Source organism: Chlorocebus sabaeus, chromosome 7 (assembly GCF_047675955.1).
Source record: "Chlorocebus sabaeus isolate Y175 chromosome 7, mChlSab1.0.hap1, whole genome shotgun sequence".
Classification (NCBI taxonomy): Eukaryota; Metazoa; Chordata; class Mammalia; order Primates; family Cercopithecidae; genus Chlorocebus; species Chlorocebus sabaeus.
The window spans coordinates 28,381,603-28,407,997 of NC_132910.1; the positions used below are offsets into that span (position 1 = coordinate 28,381,603).

The following is a 26,395-nucleotide window of genomic DNA, read 5'->3' on the forward strand; positions in this document are numbered from 1 at the left end:
GAGTGTTCTATTGATACAATGTTTTTATTTTTCAGCTGACCATCTGCCTCTTGAGAGAGAGAGAAGTGGGCATCCTTCCTTTAAATTCAGGAACCACTGTTGTTTTATTTGACTTTTTCTGTTACTTGCATCTCTTATATAAGTTGTTTTGGATTTGGGATTATGTTTTGGGGGTGAAAAATTCCAGTTAGTTCTGTTTTTTGTATTGGTTATTCAGCTTACTTTTGGTATCAAAATTATGCCAGTTTTAAGCTCACTTGAGTGAAGTTTAAGTCACAAGATTCTGTTTAATATGCTTTCCTCATTTTGGAAACAACCAAAAACTTCCCTTTTTTGTTACGGGATTTTGACCTACAAGTCCTAATCGTGTTTAAAATGTGCCGGTGTTGGGTAGATGACTTTTCTGCCTCTGGGGTTCAATTTATATTTAAAGATTCCTTAAAATAACTTACTGGCCCATCCCTGCCTTTTTATTTGTTGTGAAGCTCTGTACCTTGTGTCCACAGTTTTTTACCAGGACCCATGTGTCTTGGACCATGGGAAATGAACCCCAAACAAGTACATGTCTCTCCTCCCAGATAACAGCATCATTAACAACGGTTCTGATTCACATTGTCTTCTCGGAATTACCTAGGTGGATTTCTCTACAATTTCTGCAAAAAAAAAACCTGCTGAGAATCAAAGTATTCAGACTTGATCACTGAAAATAACATCCATATCCAAACACATACTTCTGCCAGTTGAGTGAGCCTGTGATTTCTGATGCTGACCTGTTTGTGATGAGTCAGATTCAGGGCTCGATTACTCTAGTTAGCAGTCACTTCTTAGGGGCAGTTTTCATAGTGAAGGGACAATTTTCAAATTCATATGTATTATAGAGCATGGACATATATTTTGTTATCTTTCAGTTTCATTACTTGTTTATAGATAGGCTTATTTCCATCTTTACTTTTGAGCTCCATAGTAGGTAGGTCCTAAAAATACCGTTGGTGACATGAGTTGCATTTAATCAAGATCCTCAGGAGTGTTCCCCTCTGAATAAGAATGGTAACATATGGTTCCTTTAGACAGTGAAATGAAGAAGCAACAGTCCCTGCCTCTTGAATCACTTGATTCCTGGAAAGAGATTATTTAGAGCAATTGGATGAACAAGTTGGCAAGCTGCTTGCTTTACTTAAAAGGAAACTAAATGTAAGTAAAGTCAGATTCATGTGAGCCATTAAATGATCAAAATGTCAGCATCAAAAGCCATCCCCTTCATTCTACAGCATAATCTGTAAGGACAGAAGTCTGCTAGTAATGTGACCAGTGGAGTGGGAAAGCAATAGCAGTTCCTTACCAGCTGATGCCACCGCATGACATCAGTTTTGCAAGTTGAACATGTAGGTCCTATTGTGTGAGACCACTGTCATCACTACGTATAAGTGACTTTATTCTTAAACTCCCTATTTTGATATTTTAACTTTATTCTATCATTTTAAAAACAAATTCTGCATCAGATTGTAAATATTTTTTGAGCAATATTTAAAACTCAAATTAGGCAGTATTTTAAGTAAGAAATGTATGTCTGTTGTTGCTATTTCCTTTTTTGTTTTTCTGTTTTAGCTCCCAGAGTAGAGGAAGTACAATATTAACCATCTTAATGGGAGGGGTGGGTGAACAGGGTATTATCAGTAGGTTAGCCTCAGTCCAGTTACCTAGGGGAACCTGATCATGTACACTTCTGGCCAACCAAGTGCCTTGCCATCTCTCTTCCCCTAACATAGACTGCCATTGATTTGGCATTTTACCATAGGCAGTTCTTTTTCTCCAGTGTTGATAAAACTGGTAGGTTTTCTCCTGGCTGACCAAATAAGGGATGTGAAACCATCTTGGGTATAATTACTAGCAATAAAAATTATTGGCTTATCTCAAACAAGATTGTGGGGAAAAAAGCAGGGAGAAGTTAGCCATCTAAACCTATTTCTATTGGTAATAGGCTTTTTGTTCTTCATCAACCTTAAACAAATATTAGTTCTTTTCAGATACAGACTCTGCCTTAATATAAGCATAGTCTAGATGGTCTCCTTGAGATCAGCCCAGCACATGTGTAAAGGAGAGATCCAACTTTCTTAGTCATGGTGCACTGACCTGAAACAGGTTCTCACCCCCAATAATTGACCAAACTTCTTTTCCCCATCAACAGTGCTTATCAAGTTCCTTCTTATTTATTTATTTATTTATTTATTTATTTATTTATTTATTTGGGTAAACCCTTCTGGTATCTAACAAATAAATACATGGCTGAGTGTGATGGCTCACACCTGTAATCCCAGCATTTGGGAGGCTGAGGCTGGTGGATTGTTTGATGTCAGGAGTTCAAAAACAGCCTGACCAACATGGTTAAAACCCTGTCTCTACTAAAAATGCAAAAATTAGCCGGGCATTGGTGGCACGTGCCTGTAATTCCAGCTACTTGGGCAACTGAGGCAGGAGAATCGCATGAACACAGGATGCGGAGGTTGCAGTGAGGCAAGATCGCCCCACTGCACTCCAGCCTGGGCGACAAAGCACAACTCCGTCTCATAAAATAAAATAAAAAACACAAAAGACAAAGGTTTTTTAAGCCACCTTTAAAACCTTTAGTTTCACAACTGACTTATCTTTCCACCTGGAGACTGACAGTGATGGCAGTGCGGCTCACTTCAGACTTCCTAGTGCTTGAATTTTTAAGACCATGGTATCTAGTTTTTTGCGAAGAATACTGTCTGTCTTTCAGGTCAGTCTCCAGCAAGCAGCTGGCATACCCAGGGCTGGTGAAGGGATTGCTTGTATTAATTTTTTTTTTATTTAGCAGGATCTCACTCTGTTGCTTAGACTGAAGTACAGTGGCATAATCACAGCTCACCACAGCCTTGACGTCCTTGGTTCAAGCAATCCTCCCACCTCAGCCTCCTGAGTAGGTAGGACTATAGGCACCAGCAACTATGCCTGGCTAATTTTTTTATTTTTTGTAGAGATGGAGTCTCATGTTGCCCAAGCTGGTCTCAAACTCCCGGCCTCAAGCATTCCTCCCACCTCAGCTGCCTACAATACTGAGATTAAAGCCGTGCCCAGGTTGCATATGCTAATTTGAGAAGACTAATTGGGAGCCTAGGTGTCTACTCATCTCCCTTTCCTACTTTGCTATTCCTGATTAGTAGCTATATATAAATGAGATGTTTTTGGTTGTCAGTGGAACATCACATGAGGTCAAAATATTTCACATCGGCCTCAAATCAGCTACTTGTAGGGATGTGAGATGAATAGCCTTTCAGTCCACTATGGAACGTTTCTTCCAAAGTTATGGCACCTAGACTAGGGAAGGCAAAGGCTATTATATAACAAGATTTTGTTCGTCCCTGTCCCGCAAAAGAATAAATAAATATGTGTGTTTGGGGGGGGGGGGGAACGGGGAGCAGAATAACATTTTGTAAAGAGCTGGGCTTGGACAGGTGCATTGGCTCAACATCTGTAATCCCAGCACTTTGGAAGGCAGAAGTGGAAGGATCACTTGAGGCCTGGAGTTTGAAACCAGTCTAGGAAACATGGCAAGACCCTATCTTTAAAAAAATTTTTAAAGTCAGCTGGGCATGGTGGTGTGTGCCTGTATCAGGAGGCTGAGGTGGGAGGATTGCTTGAGCCCAGGAGTTCAAGGCTGCAGTGAGCTAGGATCATGCCACTGCACTCTACCCTGGGCAACAGACCTAGACCCTGTCTCTTAAATAACCAAAAGAGCTGGGCTTAACTGTGAACCATGTGTTTAGAGCTCTGGAGAGTTGCAGCTCTACCTTTTCTTTTTTTCTTATTCACTCATCCATCTTCCCCCAACCCCTCCTTCCCTCTTTCCAAATACTTTATTATGCATACTGCACCAGGTCTACATTAGGTACTGGGGATTTAGTGATGCACTATGAATTGAACTTGTATAACTTAAAAGCACAGCAATGTTGAGAGTGAAAGAAAAGGCAAGCCTTTTCTGTGCTAATTCATTTGCTGAAGATAGATCATATCCTGAAAAGCAAAAAGGATTCTGCTCCCCACCAATCACTTTTTAGTGGCTCCTTGCCTAAAGTTGGCCTTCATTCTGGGGTGTCCTGTTGTCTAACAAAATAAGCTATTTCCAAGAAATGGGAGACCAGTTCACTAGGCCTAGGGCTATTCAAACTGCTTTTCTACTACCTTACTGTTGTATAACACAATAAGGTCAACAATTCTGGCATTTGATCTGCTATGAAGGCTATACTTCTAGAGTTAAGAGAAAGGCAGAGGTTCTCATTTCATCCTTAACTCCAGAAGCTCCTAGGAACTAAAAAAGTGAGCTCTTCTCAAATTTTTCTATCTGATAAGACATTCTTGGTTATCTTATTACACCTTTTAAAGTAAAAAGTGGCACAAGGGAGAGTTATGTCTCTGACATTGGTCTTACATACGAGTGCATCATAAAAGCCACTAAATATGGTGAGGGAAAACTTGCTATTTAATTCCTTGATGCAAGCTGTGCTAAGTAAGTGTGCTCTTCATCTTTTCTCTCCTAATGATGGGCCAAATCCAACTCAAACTGAAAGCAGCAAGGTTTTGGGACTTGGCTATATTCAAGCCTTCTCAATTGTATTTCTAGGCTACTTTGCAGAACCACACAACTCACTAATTGGGATTTGTAAGACTGGTTCTGGTTTTTCTTGGTCTGAATCGTGGCATCCAGTCACCATCTGCCCCTTAACCCTGGCTGATCTTGCCAAAGTTCCCTCAGTCTCACACACACAGGCCTCCTGTACCTTAAGTAATGTGAACTTCTAACTAAGCCAACACAGTTGGCTTAGCAACCAGATGAGTGTTCAACTGCTAACATACAGTCAACTCATTTTTTCCCAGAAATTTAAAAAGATGCTGCATTTTTCTAGAAGCACCATCTAGTGGCCAAAGCTCATAGCATTATTTGATAACAGGTATAGGAGACATTCTCAACATAATTTAAAGACTAAAAGAATTTTGGAGGCTTTAAAAGTAACATTTACATGTTAGACAAAACTTTATGATGTCAAATAGAAAGGGTAAAGGTTTGAGAGGAGTTAGAATTTGAACCCTGTTAAACTGGGGCTGCATTCTGCCAATTTGATTGTGAGAATTGTGACATAGTATCTTCACTTGCCAGTTGAAAATGTGCAAACTACTGTAGATAAAGATAAGCTCCTCCTCATGTTGGCTGTGCATCAGTAGCTTAACCACATTTTCTTCTCAAGTGAAAGGCCACCATGCTGCTTTGGGCACTAATGCTCAAGCATAACTTGCTTCAAGAAATCTAGGAGTAAATTTAAAAGCTTGAAAATTCAGGTTTGTAGAGAGTACAGAGGACACACAGAAGTGGCTGGCTCTGACAACACAGGAGACAATAAATAGGACTTCTTGGGGGCACAAACACCAGTGTCTTAATTCTCTCAACAAGAACGTAGGTTCAGATTCTCATCAGCTTGGCTGAGTGAAGAGCTACATTCTACCTTCCTTCACAGCCAAAGGCAGCATCAGGAACATTTATGATAAACTGGTTATATTTGACCTTTTACTGACATTTGGGAGCACTCTGCATTCCCAGCTTTACCTTCTTCCTCCAAACGAATACATCATATATCTGTAGAGAAAACTTCTAGTTCTATATATAACTAACTTCATATTGATCTCGTAGAGAATGACGTAAAATATTTAGCTTCTAGTCTGATCTTCAAGGGCTATAACATGTTCTTTAGGGTTTTTTTGTTTTTTGAATGGAGGATTAGAGAATAACTACTATCCCCATCAAGTATATTCCTTGCCGTTCCAGAGGCCTCACGAAGCAACCGGTTTTTTTAACCACTAGGAGGCACCAGACAATTACGATGCAGAATGCTCAAGTTTCCAGGTCTTGAGTTTGTGATGTGATGCCAAAATTTAACACAAGTTAACTTGGGATAGGCAGAGAATAGTTTCAGGCAAAAAGGGAACTAATTGAACAGCAGGAACAGGCTTTTTTTTTTTTTTTTTTTTTTGTCTCGCTCTGTTGCCCAGGCTAGAGTGCAGTGGCGCGATGGCTCACTGCAACCTCCGCCTCCTGGGTTCAAGCGATTCTCCTGCCTCAACCTCCCAAGTAGCTAGAATTACATGCCCGGCTAATTTCTGTATTTTTTAGTAGAGACGGGGTTTCAGCATGTTGGTCAGGCTGGTCTCGAACTCCTGACCTCGTGATCCGCCTGCCTCAGCCTCTCAAAGTGCTGGGATTACATGCGTGAGCCACCGCGCCCAACCGGAACATTCTTAATGAAAAGTTCTACACTGTTTAAGAATACTAGGCTCTTTCTGTCACAAGCCACAGTTCTCTAAGGGCCCACAGTAAGTTGTGATGAAGTGGGCTCAGGCCTCTGAAATGGTGGCCAAGGTTTAACAGTGCTTTCGAGGGCCAAGTCTCCAAAGTACTATCACTGAACTGAATGATGTGGTTAAACAAGTTCTGAGGTGTGAGGGCTAGCAGCCCACCATCCCACTTGATTTGGTGTGCCATGAAAAGAATGCTGTATTCCAAACTAACTTACCAGCAATTTTTAAATATTGAAAACCTTAAGACCAAAAAGTGAAAATTCTATTGTCCTCTAATGTTCTGCTCAATTTGTAGCTACTGGACTACAAATGAAATATTGACTCTAAACTGTTTTATCCCTAGCTTTCTACATAACACAACGATGTCCTCATCTGTTAAATAGAAGGAAGTTCTACAGATCTGTATCATTTTACAGATACTATGAACATACGCAGTTGTAAACTTCTTAGAGCTCCTTAAACAGATAAAGATCAGGAAGAGAAATTTTTAAAATGTGTATCTGTGAAGTCAATCCTTCGCTATCTTCCCTCCCACTCCCTGTACTGACATGTGAGTAAATGCTTCCCATTTAATTGGAGTTTAAGGTCATAAAACAGGTAGTCAACCCTACCACAAGAATTTTTTACAAGTCAGATGATGACCTGAAAATACTCTTGTTCTGCTAAATCTGAACATTAAAAATGGCTAACAATGACATTTTAAAGATACCGGTCTGAGCCTACTCTCACAAGCAGTCATATTAAGATGAAAATTTACTATTTGGAGGATTCACAGTGCACTAGTGAAAAAATACCATAAAAGAAAAATTCTTATGTCTAAAACCTATATCCCTCGATCACATTCAAATCCTCTTTTCTTCATGTTTCATTTTCAGTAAGTATATTCTTGGTCTTTCTATTGTTTTCTCTAGTTGAAATAGCAGTGCCTAGCCAATCAGGAACCTGTACCTCTTCACAACTGGAAAAAAGTCACAGAAACAAAAATTAAGGACAACTTTTTATTGCTACCAGAGGCTTTTATCATCAGTACATGGTTCTGACTGCAATACCTTTTTCAGACTGCAAAGGGAGCTCAGGATCCAGAAGTCATTAAGAGAACTATAAGTAGGCTGGGGAGGCAGGTGGGGAGTAAGTTCTATTAGAAAATCCTAATAGCTTAACAAAACTAGGGTACTAAATTTAGTTATAACATGTTACAGACTCAAATCACAGAGCTGCCCCAACATCTAGACAGTCTCTCCTACTGATTATAAATGAGTGAAAACTATCAGTTAGAAAAATCTAATTTCAGTTGTTACATACATGTTTCTTTGGTGAGCACCTGGATATATTAACTTTATCACAAATTCTTTTATACAAATGTCAAAAATGATTTCAACAAATCTAAGTGTCCTAATTACATACCACTTTTAAGCATCACTTTAAGGTAAACAAAAATGAAAACCATAATTTTAAATTAAAATTTGAGACACAAAATCAACCTGGTAATATGAGAACTTTTTCTGTTGCTGTCTCTGATTAATATGGGACAATTCCAAAGTACCCTTTCATACTAATTGGAACTTGCATCATGGCTGTCACACTGAAATAATTTGACTGCTAAAAAATAATTTTGGGGTTTCCTATTCAGTGAGAATCAATACAGATCAGCATGCATAAAGTTCAGTAACTTAAATGGAGAAGCAAGCAAAAGCAAAATTAAATCAGGATGCTGAGGGGGAACAGGTTTGCTGGCTATGAATTTTAACTGAATTTTTGATGGGGCAAGCTACGTTACATTATGGCAGAAAAAAAGTGCAACTGGCATACTACAAAGAGGTTTTTTAAGTTTAAAAAAAGTGTGGATCTTTTGGATTTTCTTTTTTTTTGTTGGTCCTTATGTGTTTAAATAACACTGAATTATAATTAGCCACACAAATAATGATAGTTGTTTTTTTTTTTTTTTTTTTTTTTTTCTGGCTCACTCCAAATCAGCCTGTTAAGGTATATATCCTTCTACAGCCTTTCCTGATTTTGCATGTTCTCATTCCCAGAGTAGTCTACCTTAGTTTACACTCAAAGGTAACACTTGTTGAAACTACATGACAGAAACAGGCTGCAAAGGTGGACAAGGGGAAGCATGTCCCTCTTGTCTTGATAAATCAGTGCCACATACAGAACCCACATTTTCTGAGACATTATCTTCATTATAGAGCCGTTTGATTCCATCATAGAAGTCATCCACTTCCATTTCCTCTACTTTGCGTTTAGCAGAGGTCTGCTTGCACCCACTGGCAGCTGGGAGATGATAGTAAAAGGCTGCTGCACCTCTGACTGGCACTTCTGGCTTGCTGTTGTCCTTGGAGAAGTCTGGGCCTGGGACAGAGGAGGGATGTAATCTGAACACTCCTTTGTCACAGGTCACCAGGGTGTGCTTGAGGGGACGGTAGACATAAACGGAATTTAGAGGCAGGGAAGACTGCAGAGTAGAAAGGTGATGTGCCACAAGCTCCCGACAGTGGATCAACTGGGAGCTATCCATCTGGGCCAGGAAAAAAAACAAAAAACAAAAACAAAAACACAGTTGATCATTAATTAACATAGGCTGCTCTGTTATCTCTGGTGGCCATTTTTCCTCCCTGTGCTTTCCATCCCTGCTGAGTCTTTTCTCTCCCCACATCTTCTACCTCCAACTCATCTATTTATCCAGCCTACCCATCCATCATCATCATCTTAGAAATCAGGTCCAAATCTATATTTCTAATATAATTATCTTTGGAACTTGAGTTCTGTATTTGCAATGTATACTGAACATTTACATGAGAGGAGAAACTACTTTTTTGTATCCAACATCTGTTTTTGTTTTTGTTTTTTCAGTCTGTTCCCCATCTAGAAGGCCCTTCATCCTACTCTCTTGGCCTCTTATAATTTTTTCAGTGGAGTCCAAAGTACTCATAAACACATTCATTAAGAATGTAAGAAGCCAAAGGGCAAAAAAAAATTTTTTTTAAATCAGGGATGAGGAGGGAAGCTAAGAATTTTAAAATAGTAAATGAAAAATTTAGAAATATATATTTTGTAGAAAATAGTAGACAACACTAAGATGAAATGTTTTTCGTAAAGATTTTAATTTGGGAGTTTTGCTAATTCCTTCTTACCCCTGAGGACAATTCACAGGTATCAGTCCTTTCTGGAGTTACCCCTGACTCCCTCAACCCCTCAAACACCCTAAATACCATGGTCATCTGTTTCTGTATCAACCTTTTAACATACTTATGGCCAGGCATGGTGGCTCATGCCTATAATCCCAGCACTTTGGGAGGCCAAGGCGGGTGGATCGCTTGAGGCCAGGAGTTCAAGACCAGCCTGGCCAACATGGTGAAACCCCCTTCTCCACTAAAAATACAAAAAATTAGCTGGACGTGCTGGTAGATGAGTAAACCCAGCTACTCAGGAGGCTGAGGCATGAGAATGGCTTGAGCCCAGGAAGTACAGGTTGCAGTGAGGTGAGATCAAGCCATTGCATTCCAGCCAGGCAAAGAGACAGAGTGAGACTGTCTTAAAAAAAAGACACTAAAACCTTTTAACATATTTACCACATTGCATTATAATAATCTATTTAACCATTTAGCCTTTCCATTATAGACTACAAGACCGAAGGTGTGGCATTGTATTATATTCATCTTTTTATCCCTAACTTTCTGGCACAATGACTGTACATGGAAGGCCTTCAAATTATTACCTGTAGTAAAGTGTCTCTCTTCCTCACTTTCAGTTACAGCATTGTCAAAATAACCTTAGTTAGCATCATATATTCCTTCCCTACTCTCTTCAGCAGCACCCCAATGCCTACCAGAAATAAGCTAAACTCCTTAGTTTTATTAATAAGGATCTCCATAATCTGACCCCAACCTTCTTTTCTAGCCTTATTTCCTAGCATACCCTCAACTTGTGGTCTACACTCTTGCTAAACAGTCCTGCTCTATACGATGCACTAATCTTCCCCTTTCTTATTTTACCCTTAATCATCTTATTTCTACCTGTTGAAATTGTATTGCCCATTCCTTCCAGTTTTGGGTATTTTGGACATTTCTGGACCAAGTCTTATTCATCCTCATATAACCTGCAGCACACACCATGACTGTTTGCAATACCACAGAGAAAATAAGGGAAAATAACGTACTCTACAAGAACACATTTGATCACAAAATTATTTTTATCTCTAAATACATTCATTATCTGTTACTGAAAAATACCAGAGGAAAGAAGGGTAAAAGGCTGATGTTAGTCATTGTATAATACAAATGCAAAATAACTGAAACTGTCAGAAATATACAACAAAATGGCAGATTTTAGCATCTACCATCATATTGTTCACTGATTTCTTTTTTTCCCCTAGTTTGAAAGGTATTAGATAACACACTATGGGTAAGATACTATTAACTAGTATTAGAATTTGTTCTCCCTCCCTTAAAAGAAAAAAGTTACGTAACACTTAAGATAGTCCCTGAACTATCAAGCTTACATTTAGGCTAGGTCTTATTATATATCCCAGGGATGTAGAACAAGCTGAAACATGCTAAAAATATTGGAACAAAGCAAAGAGAAAGGATGGAGCTTCTGCCAGTATTTTAGGAAGCCTACAAAAAAGAAATGAAAGAAACTGGGAGTGAAAAAGGGGCTACAGTGTAGAAATTATTTCTGAAAAATAAGTACAGTCATCCCACAGTATCCATGGGGGATTACTTCTAGGATCCCCCAAAAGATAACAAAACCCAACATGCTCAACAAACCCAACAACCCAGAATGCCTACACATCACTTCATCTGTGTGGATTCAATGTAGTACTCAGCGTGCAACAAATGCAAGGTTTTTTTGGAACTCTGTCAAATTTCTTCCTAAGTATTTTCAATTCACGTTGGTTGAATCTAGATGCCAAACCCATGGATATGGAAAGCCAACTGTACCTCGTTTAATGAAATGTTCTTTAGCAAATGAATGATATTTATTGGCTTAGAAAGGTAAAGGTACCACAAATATTCTAATGCCTTGGTCACTGGGCATAATAAATGCCATGGCAGAATCAATACTATGGTAGAATCCTAAAAAGAGACATGTATTTAAGTAAGAGGAAGACTGTCACTATCATCTTTCTGTGTAAAAAAACTAAGTAAGTAGAGAGTTATATTTTAGAGGTGGAAGACTGACAAAAAATGATAGAGCTAGAAAAGACCTTAGAAATTATTCAAAACAAAACCATCCATATGAACTCCACTTCCACCCAAGTCCCAAGTAAGTCTTTTCTCCAAAATAACATCAAAATAAATTCCTTCTAATCTAGTACAATCTGAATTTGTTCTATAAGATGACAAAATAATTTGTTCCTTCTTGAGATCCAGTGGAAGAAACAAAACAAGCACATATACTGAAACTACCAAAACTCTCGACACCAGACAAGTCCTCTAATGGTGTTGGTAAAAAGGACTTAAATGAACTCTAATTATAAGGTGTCAAGAGAATATTTATTTTTTTTTATAACAATAAATGACATAAATGGTAGGCCCACATGGATCCAGGTTTGGTGAACAGCATGAAGCACTGAGGAACCTGCTGGAATAGTCTGACCACAGCCACCTTCCAAAAACCAGGAGATGTGTGGGAAGAGGTCTGTTTCTTCCTTTTTTTTTTTTTTTTAATTTGCTTCTTTTTACTTTTAGATTCAGGGGGTACCCATGTGCAGGTTTATTACCTAGGTATATATTGCATGATGCTGAGGTTTGGAGTATAAGTGATCCTGTCAACCAGGTAATGAGCACAGTACCCAACAGTTTTTCAACCCCTGTTCCCCTCCCTCCCTCCCCGCTCTAGTAGTCCCCAGTTTCTACTGTTGCCATCTTTATGTCCACGTGTACCCAATGTTTACCTCCCACTTGTAAGTGAGAACGTGTGGTATTTGGTTTTCTGTTCCTGTGTTAATTCACTTAGGATAATGGCCTCCAGCTGCATCCATGTTGCTGCAAAGGACATGATTTTGTTCTGTTTTATGGCTGCACCTACTCTACAACTAGAACATGGACTTTGACTACTGCCCAGCTAGGAACTACAAAGACCAGCACACTAATCTAGGTAGAGTTAACGGTCTGAGTTTATCAGAGTGGGCCACATCAGAAAGAGGAAGACGTAAGCACAACCACACAACAGAGCAAGGGTAGAAGAAGGGTAAGGAGAGAGAGGTTTAGCCATCCCACAATGGTGACCAACAGGTGGGCACAAGAGCTTAAGGGGTGTAGTTGTGGGAGGTTAAGAGGAACAAAAGGAAGTTTGCCTTTCAAACCTGGGAACACTCACCATACTTTTCTCTCAAAGTGGGGGCTCAGGCAGAACTAATGGGAGTGGCCTCCTCACAGTACGATATGTCTGTGATGGACTCTTCTCAAACCAAGACACTGGGAAACATGTCACAAATGATTTCGGCATGATCTCATCAATCTGATTCAAGAATTTCCTATACTAAAACTAGGAAGAGTATCTGATATTGTGGCCTTGTCACAGGTCTAAACACAAAGATATTATATCTGGTGTTCCTACCTGAACACAGGAAACCTAGCAAAAAAACAGAAATGAGTCCTAAAGAACTAGGAGCCATCCATGTTTGGACCACATGGGTTGGTGTTAGAGCAGAACGGCTAGAACAAGTCCCAAAAGTCTCTACCAAGATTTATGACCTTCCTTTTCTTCACTAACTTCCCCATTGCAACTTGAAGACTACATGGGGCAAATCTCTTTAAAAAAAAAAATCACTGTATTTCCAGTTTTCAAACTACGTCCAAACACTACCTACATAATATAATCTAAACCTGCACTACATAGGTAGATCTCTAACTATGGAAGGGAAAAGGCTATGTTGAGTGGGGCTCTGCCCTTAAACACAACAAGTATAGCTCCACTTTTCTATTCTATATTCTGGGATTGTGTGTGTACAAGATTTTCTTGGGGGAAGGGGGACTGGGAAAGGGTTCCACTTCTCAAACAAATTGTGAAAACCACTGAACTAGAATTTTTTAAGGTTTGTGTGGTATGAAAAAAAGCACTGGTTCTTTTAAATCACTACTAAGTAGCTCTACGCAGCTCTAAGAAAGTCTCCAGTTCCCTACACTGGAGCTATAAAAGGAGTTGAATGAAACAATTTCTCCAAAGATTCTGTCAAATCCCACATTTGTAATACTCCTTCAGCTAAGGAGAAAAAAAAAAGTTTCAGTGAATACTTTCTTCCTCTAGCACCAGAAAACTTACAAAAGAGAATCAGGAGATTTTCCAGTGTTTTTCACTAGGAAAACATGATCTCAAAGCTACAGAATACACATGCTATTTACATTATTATTTATGCTTCAAAATCTGTCCTCTGACACTAACACTTTAGAGCAATCTTTTTCTGTACTATCTTGAGAATAAGCACAGAGACCAAGTCAGAAGGCATTTAAAAATAATGTAATGTAGGAGGTTTTCTATTAAGCCTATTCCTCTACTTCACAGTCTAATGTGAGTGATTAATATTCAACTTTTCTTTCCAACAGTCCGGGGTGAGCAAAGTAAATTTTCTGTGTCATATTATTCTTTTAAATGATGGTTTCTCATAATTTCTAAAAATTCTCACGAGCAATTACTTCGTAGAATTTTCATTATAGCATTTAATTATTTCAATCTAAGACGATTAAGATATCCCTTGAAAACAAAAAACAGCCCGTGTTACACTACACAGGTAGATCTCTAGCTAACATACTGCTCTGATCATCAACCTTTTTTATGAAAAGACTGAGTCCCCCTCTGCTCACAAACTAGAGCCTAAAATTCTTGAAAGCACTGACATACTTGTTTAAAAAAAAAACTCTTTTTTGTCTGCTTCATTTTCTTCAGACACACTTCTTAAAATGTTTGCTATAAGATCAATTATAACTTTCTTAGAAAAACACCAAATTCAACTATTATGTTTTTCTTTTATAATATTCTAAATTTTTAGCTCAATAACTGCAGTTCTTTGCTACAATTAGTTTATTGCAAAATGTTAAGCTTAGAATTTCACAATCTTCTAAGTAAAATCCAATAAAACAAATCAGAATAACTACTGTTAAATAAGAATAAATAGCCATATAAAGGGAAAGTAGGTTCATGAGTCTTTTATGGATTCAGCTGGCAGGAAAATGGTTTGCAGCAGATCTAAACTTGGTAAGTTCTATTTGGTGACATGAATAGAACCAGTAAGGCTTCTCTCAAAGTAGTTGCTAACATACAGCACTCTTACCAACTTTCCATTTGGATGAGAATTTTCTCTACTGAACCTTTACATTTTACTTAGGTGGTGGATAATTTATCAACCTATACATTTTATAACAATCTGTAGATTGTTACAAACTAATCTAAGGTAATAACAGAAGTGCCAGGGCAAAACCTCTTTCAGAAAAGTGGCTTCTACCTGCCAGTCTGGTATAAATACTTCACTTACTAGCCAACAATAAATTATCTGCTTGTCTAAAAAGCAACTTATTCTAATTTTTGTTCCTGACATCCATTATAAAATGAGTGAAGAAGTACTACATTAAAACCTGCAGATGTAGCCAGGATAAAGGACAATATGGTACTGACAATCTTATGAACATTTTATAATTGTTAAAGATAAGTAATCTAAGAGAAATGGTGCAAAGGAATCTTAAAAATACTATATAAGTTTTTTTTTTTTTTTGAGACAGAGTCACGCTCAGTTGCCCAGGCTAGAGTGCAGTGGCGCCATCTCGGCTCACTGCAGGCTCTGCCCTCTGGGTTCACGCCATTCTCCTGCCTCAGCCTCCCGAGTAGCTGGGACTACAGGCACCAACCACTATGCCTGGAGAATTTTTTTGTATTTTTAGTACAGATTGGGTTTCACCGTGTTGGCCAGGATGGTCTCGATCTCCTGACCTCGTGATCCGCCCGTCTCGGCCTACCAAAGTGCCGGGATTATAGGCGTGAGCCACCGCGCCCAGCCACTATATGTTTTATAAGAAAACAAGAGAACATCTAGCCTGTAAATTTAAAATATATACTTTACTCTTGTCTAAAGAATGGCTTGCCATTACAACATTAGAAATGTCTTTCGGTTTGGTAACTCTATGTATTCCAATAATAGAAAAACTTAAAAAGAACACTATTTAATTAGACTGACACCTACCTGTGCTTTCTGAAGCAGTTCAATTGTAAGAGAAAGCCAATCAGGAATAAGTTTCTCCATTTCCAGACTAACCATGGCCAGAGCAAGCATGGATCCTCTGAATTGCAGAAGTTGGTTGCAGGCCATACAGTGAAGTAGTTGCTTGGTAAGGACTGCCAAATGTTGAGATGGGCTCAATTTGGGCAAACTGAAAAGTAACTGAGGCCTAGTTGATACCGCAATAGCATGGAACTGAAAATCACAAAAACATCATTTTAACTTGATTTAAATATATAGGAAATTACATATAGAAACTGATGCAACCTATTCAATTTTTTTTTTTTTTTTTGTGAGACAGAGTCTCACTCTGTTGCCCAAGCTGGAGTGCAGTAGCATGATCTCAACTCACTGCAACCTCTGCCTCCTGGGTTCAAGCAATTCTCCTGCCTCAGCATCCCGAGTAGCTGGGATTACAGGTGCCCACCACCATGCCCGGCTAATTTTTCTATTTTTAGTAGAGACAGGGTTTTGCCATGTTGGCCAGGCTGGTCTCAAATTCCTAACCTCAAGTGATCCGCCTGCCTCAGCCTCCCAAAGTGCTGGGATTACAGGCATGAGCCACTGCACCCAGCCTAACCTATTCAACTTCTAAGTTTGTGATTTAAGCTTCAGTGATATGACATATATACTAATTTATAATTTTTCCTTGGATATCAATAGTTTTCTTTTTCCTAAAAACCAGTACAAAATAAATGAGTAGGCAATCTAATTTTTAATTTACTGAAGGCTACACACTCAAATAAGAAACTAAAAGACTTCAGGTATATTTACAATATGAAGAAAATCCAATGGTGTGGCTGTGTGAAGATCCCAATTCAACTTATCCAGAATAATTCTCTCCATTCTCAAAATTTCAGATGAGGAACATCCACAGAAACTGTCTCTTGCCAATACCTTTAGTACTGGAATTCTCTATTCAAAGCAAAGGGGAACAGGGACAGGGAGAAAAGGACAGAAAGAAACTCATTTACGATTTTTGTTTTGGCAAACAAGAAGCAAGTTAATGGAGAGAAATTTTCACAGAAAAACATTTTGAAAGGATTTATTACCTCATCTTCCTCAACAGTCTTGGCAGCTAGGAAAAAACAGCTGATTGCAATACAACTCAAGTATTTCGGATGAGCCTAAAATTTTGAAGAGGGAAAAAGCAACTTTATTGATTTTTCAAAAACGGTTGAACTTTTTATAACTGTTTTAAAAACAGAGATATACAGATGAGACAGGTATATAAAAAATGCTATGGAATTCAATTAATATGACTGTCACTGCTTTTTAGATCAGAGCTAACTTTTTTAAGAATAGGAAAGAAGTTTATTGAAAAGCTTTAGAGCAGTAATGAAAGCAAGGAAAGTACACTTGGAAGATCAAGTGTCTCCAAGGCTAACTTTTAACATTACAATCCTAGCCATATGATATTCTACAAAAATAATATAAATTCCATTGCTCAAAGTTCAACCAAAGCCAGTTAGCCAAAGTTCATTTCCATCCAGCAGAAAAAAAGTCTGATTTAGAAGTTTTTAATAATATTCCCCAAATTAAAAAATATATTTTGTGTGTATGTAAACATTTTTTAAAGCTGCTTGCAATCTGGGATATCTGAAAAATGCCTACTTTTATCTCAGCAACAAGTCCACATCACTCCTCCCTCCCTCTCCACTACATCTAACCTACTTTTCACAGATAATTCCACAGAAAGATGAGTTTAAGGTTAGTGTCCTTTCTGGGACAGTATATTTTTCAAAAACTATTAGTGAACACATTGTTGTAGTTTCTATCATGATATTCTTGCTGTGTTTATTAAACATTTGCAACAAAGTTGGGGAAATTTCTGGAACAATTAGAGAATTCTGCTAAGTATCTCATTTTTTTCATATTTCTTATTTATTGGGTCCTGTCATGTTTAGTAAGTCTCTTAAGAGTAGAAGTTTGAAACTCAGCGGCTATTCAGTCTTAAACTCCTTAATTCTTTGGCTTCTATTTTGTATACCTAATAAACCATTTTAATTGACAGTTCCCCCAGTTTACATATTCTTATGCATACTAATGCCTACAGTTAAAATACTTTGCTACTCTTTCATGCCTTGCCATTAAATAAATGCTCATTTTCTGCTTTAAATATGTTGAGGGCCTACTTACTAACTTGACACAGCCAATGACATAACAATGGGGACAATATAAAACCTAATTATTTGTATGCTGCCATTCAACAAAAATATACCAAGGTTGTTTTATGACATTTTGTTATATCCCAAAGTATGCCCATAGAAAGCACTTCACATTTTTCAGAAAGCCACATAGTATGGATATTCAATAAGTAGTGACAGAGAAAAACGTGCAATAAGCTTATACTTTAGTCTGATTCCTTGTCCACCTCTGTACATCAATATGTTAGAAAATGACAAAATATTCAGCTGATGCTATATGGTTTGTGCTAAAATCAAGAGATAGAAAATTTCATAGGCTAAAAAGTTATGAATACTTGTAACAAAAAGAAAATTACAGAATACAATTAGAAACACTTCCAAAAACACTTCTGCTTTTTAGTAGAAAGCTAGGAGCGGTAGCTCATGCCTGTAATCCCAGCACTTTAGGAGACCAAGGCAGGCTGATCACTTAACATCGGGATTTCAAGACCAGCCTGGCCAACATGGCAAAACCCTGTCTCTACTAAAAATACAAAAATTAGACTGGTATGGTGGCACGTGTCTGTAGTCCCAACTACGTGGGAGGCTGAGGCACAAAACTCACTTGAACCCAGGAGGCAGAAACACTCCAGCCTGGACAACAAAGTGAAACTATCTCAAAAAATAAAACTAAAATAAACAATAGCAGAACACATCACCACGTCTTCTTATGGGTACATATATCATTCTCCAGCAAAGTTCTCCACTTCTTTCTACCTTAAAGAATGTTTACTAATAGCTTCTGGTTTAGCATATGTACACTCAAATGAGATTATATGTAAGTCTATCTTAAAACACTTACCTTTACGGTAGCTAAAAACCTGTCCAAAAGACTGCTAGCCAGAGCAAATGTTTCTGGGTAAAGGTTGAATTGGTACTTGAGTTTGGCCAGCCATTGAATTACTTCATCTCTCTGGGATGGAGAAACATTCTATAAGGGAACAATTTTAAAAACATAAGACAAAGTTTGAGCTATCATCAAGAGTATGTTTAGAATTCTCTCTCATAAAAAGTGAGGTAATACTACCTCACTTTTATGTTTAAAAATGTTTAAAAATGTTAAGGTTATTCACAATCTATCAGATTTGAGACAGATGAAAATAAAACTTTATTGGTTATCACATTTAATATCAATATCCAATATTCTCCTACTATATTAAAATTTTCACTGTCATCTCACCAAATATCCATAGTTTAATTAAATTTAGGTGTTCAGAAAATATAACACTTTAAAGTTTAAGTAACACTATTATCAACTGATAGTAATTTTGGAGTTAAGTTCCCCCAACTCCTAAGATTAAGAAAATATAGTGAATTTCTCCCGCAGCAAATAGCCATTAACTTATCTTAGGAAATATAAATGAACTATGATAATGGAAACGATAGCCCATTTAAAAAACTAAAATCAATAGTAATAAGTGAAAGATACCAGGGACAACAGATGAATTATACATTTAGAGATGATGAAAAAATTGAACAGGAAATTAACCTGAAGTAAATTACTATTTCGAAAGATTTCCACAAACACAAAACATTATTGTTTTATTGCTGTTGTAAGCCTATTGAGTATAGACTTAATTTTTAGCAGGGACACACTTTAATAGTGATTAGAAAACTTTTACTCTTGAGTTTTGGAGTCACCATTAAAAAAATAAAACCAGTTGTTTATGTCGGAAACATTCAGTATTCTCCTTATAGCTCTTTCAAACTGTAGTTTCAAACAGTTTGAAAGAGCTATAAGGAGAATACTCAAATAATATATAGGAAGATTAAAACAACAACAATGTTTTGTGTTTGTGGAAATCTTTCAAAACAGTCATTTACTTCAGGTTGATTTCCTATTCAGTATTTTTTCATTATCTCTAAATGTATAATTCATCTGTTGCCCCTGGTAACTTTCACTTATTACTATTGATTTCAGTTTTTAAATGGGCTATCATTCTGTTATCACAGTTCATTTATATCTCCTAAGTTAACCACAGTAAGCCTACAATGGTATGGAACACTAGAAGTTATTCCTCATATCTAGCTGTAATTTTGTATCTAGGCTACTTTAAGATCTACTTCTGGACTAAGGGTTCATAAAAATCCCTGAGAACCAAGTAAAGCCAGTCACAGGACTTCTGGATGAAGAGTTAAGCATTCAAGAGAAATTAAATTCCTATCAAGATGGGCTTTTATCCAAAATGCCACAACAAATAAGGAAAAGTAATGTTAAGTAAGCCAGCCAAACACATCAACAACAAGGGAATAAATTCCCAGGAGACATAGGTGATGTTATAAACTGATGAAACTGGGGAGGCTTTAGGGAGATGAAAGGAACAATGATTTACAGTAGCTATGAAAACAAGAACACCATTAACTCCAACCTTCAGGTAGAGATACGATGTGGGAGAAAAAAAAAAATCCCTGAATGACAGATTACATTAAACAATGTCATTATTTGGTGTTTGGCATTAAACAATAACAGAAACATACAATTGTAAGAAGAATCACAAAAGGTAATATACAAAAAAAGAGAATATAGCTATATGGAGATTATCATATAGTTATAACTAAATGACATAACTTATGTAAAGCACATATATAGAATGCAAATGGCACTCCAATTTTATTAGTTCTCCTTTCCTACCTCTAAACTACCCAATTATCTAACAATGTCAGAAAAACAAATTTACAAAATATTATACATGAATAGTTATTTTAAACACGGTAACAATTAGTCATGAAAGAAATCATGACAATAACTTTGAACTTTAATATTCCATATATATATCTTTTTGAGACAGGGTCTTGCTCTGTCACCCAGGCTGGAGTACAGTGGCACAACCATGGCACACTGCACCCTCAACCTCCCAGGCCCAAGTGATCCTCCCACCTCAGCGCCCCCAAGTAGCTAGGACCAGAGGTACATGCCACCATGCCCGGTTTTTTTTTTTTTTTTTTGAGATACAGTCTTGTTCTGTCACCCAGGCTAAAGTGCAGTGGCTCGATCTCAGCTCACTGTAGCCTCCACCTCCTGGGTTCTAGCAATTCTCCCTGCCTCAGCCTCCCAAGTAGCTGGGATTACAGGCTTGTGCCATCACGCCTGGCTAATTTTTATATTTTTAGTAGAGATGGGATTTTGCCATGTTGGCCAGGCTGGTCTCGAACCCCTGATCTCAAGTGATTCGCCCGCCTCAGCCTCCCAAAGTGCTGGGATTACAGACATGAGCCACTGCGCCTGGCCTAATTTTACTTTTTGCAGAGACGAGGTCTCACTATGTTACCCAGACTGGTCTTGAACTCCCAGGCTCAAGCAATCCTCCTGCCTTGGCCTCCCAAAGTGTTGGGATTACAGGTGTGAGCCACTACGTTTGGCCCATATACCACATACTAAAATTTAACAATAGGGCCAAGAAAAGAATTCCCGCATGGCCAATGTTATCATCACTAGACAAAACTAGCCGTAACTTTTTTAAAACCCAAAAGATAACAGTTTAAGAAGACTCAATTTAACTGAAGTAATATTGAATCTAAGGTAACTCTTTCAAATCAATTCAAACATGTACTAAACAGTAATATTATCATGACAGCATTACAAACAGTAAGTTCTGTGCCTAAGTAATTCATTTCACTCCTATTCCTCTATCATTTCACTCCTATTCCTCTAAAATAAAGAATGAGAGAGAAAAAGAGAAAGCCCAAAACAGTATTTCCTGATTTCATCAGGTGAACTGTTTCTCATATGGACTGCCCAAATAGGATTAGAAGGATTCAGTAGTTGAACAAATAATCCTAAAGAGAATTTATAATGGATTGATCAAACATGGTAAAATATAGATTGCTATTAATATATATTCTGTATATTATATTCCACATGCTGCTAGTCTCTTCCTTATAATATACAACCTCCCCCGCTTTAAACTCTAAAAGGTTCACCACTACCTAAAAGATTAAGTACAATTCCCCAGCATGGCATAGAAATCTATGACCTACCTCTCTAACCTCAAACATCTTCCATCACTTTATCTTAAACTCCATGCTCTAAGAGTAGTAACTTCTATTTATGATCCTTCCTTGCCCCTGCTATGCTATTTTACATCACTGCTCCTTTGTTCGTATTGCTCCTTCTGCCTGGAACGCGCTCCCTTCTCTATCTCGCCTGCTTTATTATGTATCTCTTGAGAGCTATTTTGATGTTATTCCCCACCAGGTACTTTTCCTGATAATTCAAGTTGGGCTAAGTAACCTTCCTATGCTCCAACAGCATCTCATTACACCTGTGACGTTCAACATTTTTTTAAAAATTAAATTTCTTGGCATGGCTCACAATTGTAATCCCAGTACTGTAGGGGGCCAAGGCAGGAAAACTGCTTGAGCCCAGGAGTTTGAAATCAGCCTGGGTAACACAGTGAACCTTCTTCTCCACAAATAAAAAAATTAGGTGTGGTGGTGCGTGCCTATGATCTCAGCTACTTGGGAGGCTGAGGTGGGAGGATCACTTGAGCCTGGGAAAGAGAGGCTGCAGTGAACTGTGATGGAGCCACTGCACCCCAGCCTGGGCGACAGAGTGAGCCCCTGTCTCAGAAAAAAAAAAAATAATAATCGAATTTTTGCTTTTGGCTTTGATGAAGTAGGAAGCAGCAAACCAAACTCCAGATGAGAATGACTAGAAAAGTTGTTAACAACCTGTTTTTTAAGATTCCTTAGAGTTCTAAAATTCTACTGAAAATCATCTGTATATAAACAATTTGTGGCAGGGTTTTATCTTTGTAAATCAAAAGCACTTTGGCAAAATAAATTGAGAACACCTGAAAGTGTGTGCACTTTGACCAGTTTCAATGTTTTCCCCAAATTCATGTAACAAAATTATCATGAACTTGAAAGTACAATTACATACTATAAAAGAAGTTGTCTGCAAGTGCCAAGAACACAGTAAGGTACCTGAATGAATCATCAAGAAATGATAAACACCATTCACTGAAATGCTTCCTTTCAGTCTATTATATGCAAGTAAACAAAAATGACACAACCATACCCCTCAAGGAACGTCACAGTCAGATCACCAGAAAATTATAATACTTTGTGCTATCATAAGGGAAGCAGAATGTGGCAGAAACACATAGAAGATGAGTGATAGGTATATAATATTCTTGCCTGACCACGCTGTCCTAAATTAGGGGATAGGCGATGCAAATTAAACAAGAATTATGTGAGAGACTGACTTCAAAATATAGTTGGGGCAGGGGAAGTTAGAAGGAAACTGGAGGAAAAAGGCATAAGAGAAAGCTTAAAAATACCTTATTTTTCCATTTTTACCAACACTTCAAAACAAAATTAGAAAAGTCAGAGCAACAGTGGAAAGGGAGGTAAAAAAAAAAAAATGCCAGTCCCTTAGAAGAAAATAAAAGAGTTAGAACTAGAATAGAGAAGTGGCCGAATGCGGTGGCTCACACCTGTAATCCCAGCACTTTGGGAGGCTGAGGCGGGCGGATCACAAGGTCAGGAGATCAAGACCATCCTGGCTAAGATGGTGAAACCCCGTCTCTACTAAAAAATACAAAAAATTAGCCGGGCGTTGTGGTGGGCACCTGTAGTCCCAGCTACTCAGGAAGCTGCGGCAGGTGAACAGAGTGAACCCAGGAGGCGGAGCTTGCAATGAGCTGAGATGGCGCCAGTGCACTCCAGCCTGGGTGACAGAGCAAGACTGTCTCAAAAAAAACAAAAAAACAACAAAAAAAAATTGAATAGAGAAGTGTCCCCTGGGGGTTACCCTGGCAAGCAACTCAAGCCCCTATATAGCCTTTTACCCCTATTCTTATCTCCTATCCCCACCAGACCAAGGCTACCCAAATTTTACAAGTATTAAATACGACTTCTACTTGGCATTACTAAAGGCAAATCCTGAAGAAGTGGGTCTCTCTCAGAAGTTCTGATACTATTCTGTTCTCTGGTATTACCACACCAGTATTTGTTAAATCACCTACAGAAATAGGCCAGATTTGGGCATGGTTGCTCACGCCTGTAATCCCAGCACTTTGGGTTACTGAGGCAGGCAGATTACCTGAGGTGAGGAGTTCGAGACCAGTCTGGCCAACACGGTGAAACCCTGTCCCTACTAAAAATACAAAAATTAGCCAGGTGTGGTGGCGGGTGCCTGTAATCCCAGCTACTTGGGAAGCTGAGGCAAGAGAATCACTTGAGCCCAGGAGGCCGAGGTTACAGTGAGCTAAGATCATGCCATTGCACTCCAACCTGGGCAACAAGATAAAAACTCCTTCTCCACCAAAAGAAAGAAAAGAAAGAAAAGAAAAGAAAAGAAAAGAAAAGAAAAGAAAAGAAAAGAAAAGAAAAGAAAGAGGTCAGATTATTTGGTAATATAGCAATATACTACAATCTAGGTAGAATATCATCTTCAAAGACCAGGCTGTAAAAACATATTATTGTTGGTTACATGCTGACTCAAGGAGATAGCAGGAGGAGGAAAGGAATGGTCCTACAAGCAGCTATAAAAAAGCTTTGAGGCTCACTAGAATGTCACAACATAAGGGAAGGAATTTATTTTCTCTTGTTGTATCCCCAGTGCCTAGAATAGTGCCTAGAGTATGGCAGATACTCACCAGACATTTGCTAAATAACTTGAATTCCCAACTAATCTAAAAATCACACATGCACACAAAAATATAAAACAACAACAACAAAAAGTATCACAGGAAGAGGACTACCTTAGGAAAAGGATCGAATTATAACTTTTTTTTGAGATGGAGTCTCACCCTGTCACCCAGGCTCGAGTGCAGGGTGCGATCTCGGCTCACTGCAACCTCTGCCTCCTGGGTTCAAGCAATTCTCATGCCTCAGCCTTCCAAGTAGCTGGGTCACAGGAATGAGTCACCACACCCAGCTAATTTTTGTATTTTTAGTAGAGACGGGGTTTCACCATGTTGACCATGGTTGGTCTCGAACGCCTGACCTCAGGTGATCTGCCTACCTCAGCTTCCCAAAGTGCTGGGATTACAGGCGAGAGCCACTGCGTCCAGCCCAAATTATCATTCTATTACTATCATTCTATTAAAGTCTTGAGTAAATTGGGACTACTGCCTACTTTTTCAAAGGATTAAATGAGATATTAAATGAGATAGTGTGTGTATAAACACTCCACATTCAGGTTAACTAATCAGTTTGCAAAATGACAAGTAACAGTAAATGAAGAATGTATTTCTTCAGCTTGTGGGAAAGAATGATATAAGTTGGAAAAATTAGAATTGAATTAAAAAGGCATATATGCTTTCAAAACCAATGAGCAAAGGATAGCCTAAAACAACACAGGAACTTACATATTTGCCATTCGTTCACTAATGCATATTAAAAGAACATTTGACCACTATTCTATTTTCCAAGCACCATGTTAGATATTAAGAGTAAAAGATACATAAGACATCTTATACGATGAACTTTTGGAGTGGATAAACTTCACAGTTATTTGTGAAAAATAATTATATATGATAGAAGTATAAAAATTTCTACAAGAAAAACTATACAGCCAACAGTAGTTAAGAGGCCAGCTGGCTATCTTCTAAAAAGCTTCCAACATTGGTATTACCTTAGTAGTTCACATGAACTCCTTATCGCTACTGATGAAAGAGTAGGTTTTTGGTTGACTAAAGACAATGGTATGAAGATGTTCAGCCTCTGGCTAACTATAAACTATGTATCTAAAGAAGATTACTACTGTTAGTATAGATTATGAGGAAAGAAAACAAACTTAACTATATTCCTAAAGCTGTAACTCAGATACAACAAAACAGGTCAACAAACAAAAACAGTTAACTCTTGTTTCAGAAAGAAACGGCTACAGTAGGAGCAGGAGTTTTTAAAAAAGAAGAGGCTGGGCATGGTGGCTCACGCCTATAATCCCAGCACTTTGAGAGGCCAAGGCTGGTGGATTGCTTGAGCTCAGGACTTCCAAACTAGGCTGGGCAACATGGTGAAACTCCATCTCTACCAAAAATACAAAAAATTAGCCAGGCATGGTGGCATGTGCCTGCAGTCCCAGCTACTCAGGAGGTTGAGGTGAGAGGATCGCTTGAGCCCGGGAGGCGCGGGTTGCAGTGAGCTGAGATCATGCCACAGCACTCCAGACTGGATGACAGAGTGAAACCCTGTTACACAAAAAAGAAACAGGGAGATGTCTCTCAAATATAGCACATCCTTAAATGGTACAAATTCCTCCAGCGCAGTGTCAAGATATTATTATGTATGGCAGTGGTATGCTTATTTCTAATAAAATTAATCGGTCTTAAATCATTACCTGATTTGAAGGCATTTTCCGCACATTCACTTTCCACATCTGCGCTTCCCTAGTGATTGCCTTTTCCAACAGGAAAGACAATCTCTGGTTTTCCAAAGGCCCTGGAAACTTCATGATATCCTTTGGATCTGCCTGCTAGCCAGCTTGATGTAGCTACCTACAAAATCAAATATGTTTTAAAATTAGTTACAGAGTAAGTGTAGCATTATATAAAGTGCTTATTAAGCAACTCATAAAACAACATAAGAATGCTATGAGGCAGTACAGGATTTTACAGCTCTTTAAAATATCATATTAAAATACCAAAATAATCAGTTATCTAAAACATCCACACTT

General features: G+C 38.2%; 2 protein-coding genes across 4 annotated transcripts in view; one reads left to right on the forward strand and one right to left on the reverse strand.

Annotated features, from left to right (window-relative positions):
• SEPTIN11 (septin 11) overlaps nt 1-5,292 on the forward strand; it is a 118,215-nt gene extending 112,923 nt beyond the window's left edge. The window contains exon 11 of the mRNA XM_073017424.1: nt 36-5,292. Within this exon, the coding sequence (XP_072873525.1) occupies nt 36-39 (4 nt within the window). The 3' untranslated portion in view covers nt 40-5,292. The remainder of the gene's footprint in view (nt 1-35) is intronic.
• A 2,058-nt stretch (nt 5,293-7,350) lies between these two features.
• The window catches only part of CCNI (cyclin I), a 28,664-nt gene continuing 9,619 nt past the window's right edge, over nt 7,351-26,395 (reverse strand). Inside the window, exons 2-7 of one of the 3 annotated variants that reach the window (XM_007998968.3) lie at nt 26,060-26,216; nt 18,572-18,700; nt 16,636-16,710; nt 16,358-16,498; nt 15,548-15,778; nt 7,351-8,887 (exon numbers count right to left, since the gene is read on the reverse strand). In XM_007998968.3, coding sequence (XP_007997159.1) covers nt 8,444-8,887; nt 15,548-15,778; nt 16,358-16,498; nt 16,636-16,710; nt 18,572-18,700; nt 26,060-26,173 — 1,134 coding nt within the window. In that variant the 5' untranslated portion in view covers nt 26,174-26,216 and the 3' untranslated portion in view covers nt 7,351-8,443. The remainder of the gene's footprint in view (nt 8,888-15,547; nt 15,779-16,357; nt 16,499-16,635; nt 16,711-18,571; nt 18,701-26,059; nt 26,217-26,395) is intronic. The other 2 variants (XM_037989038.2, XM_007998969.3) reach the window with 2 other exon arrangements.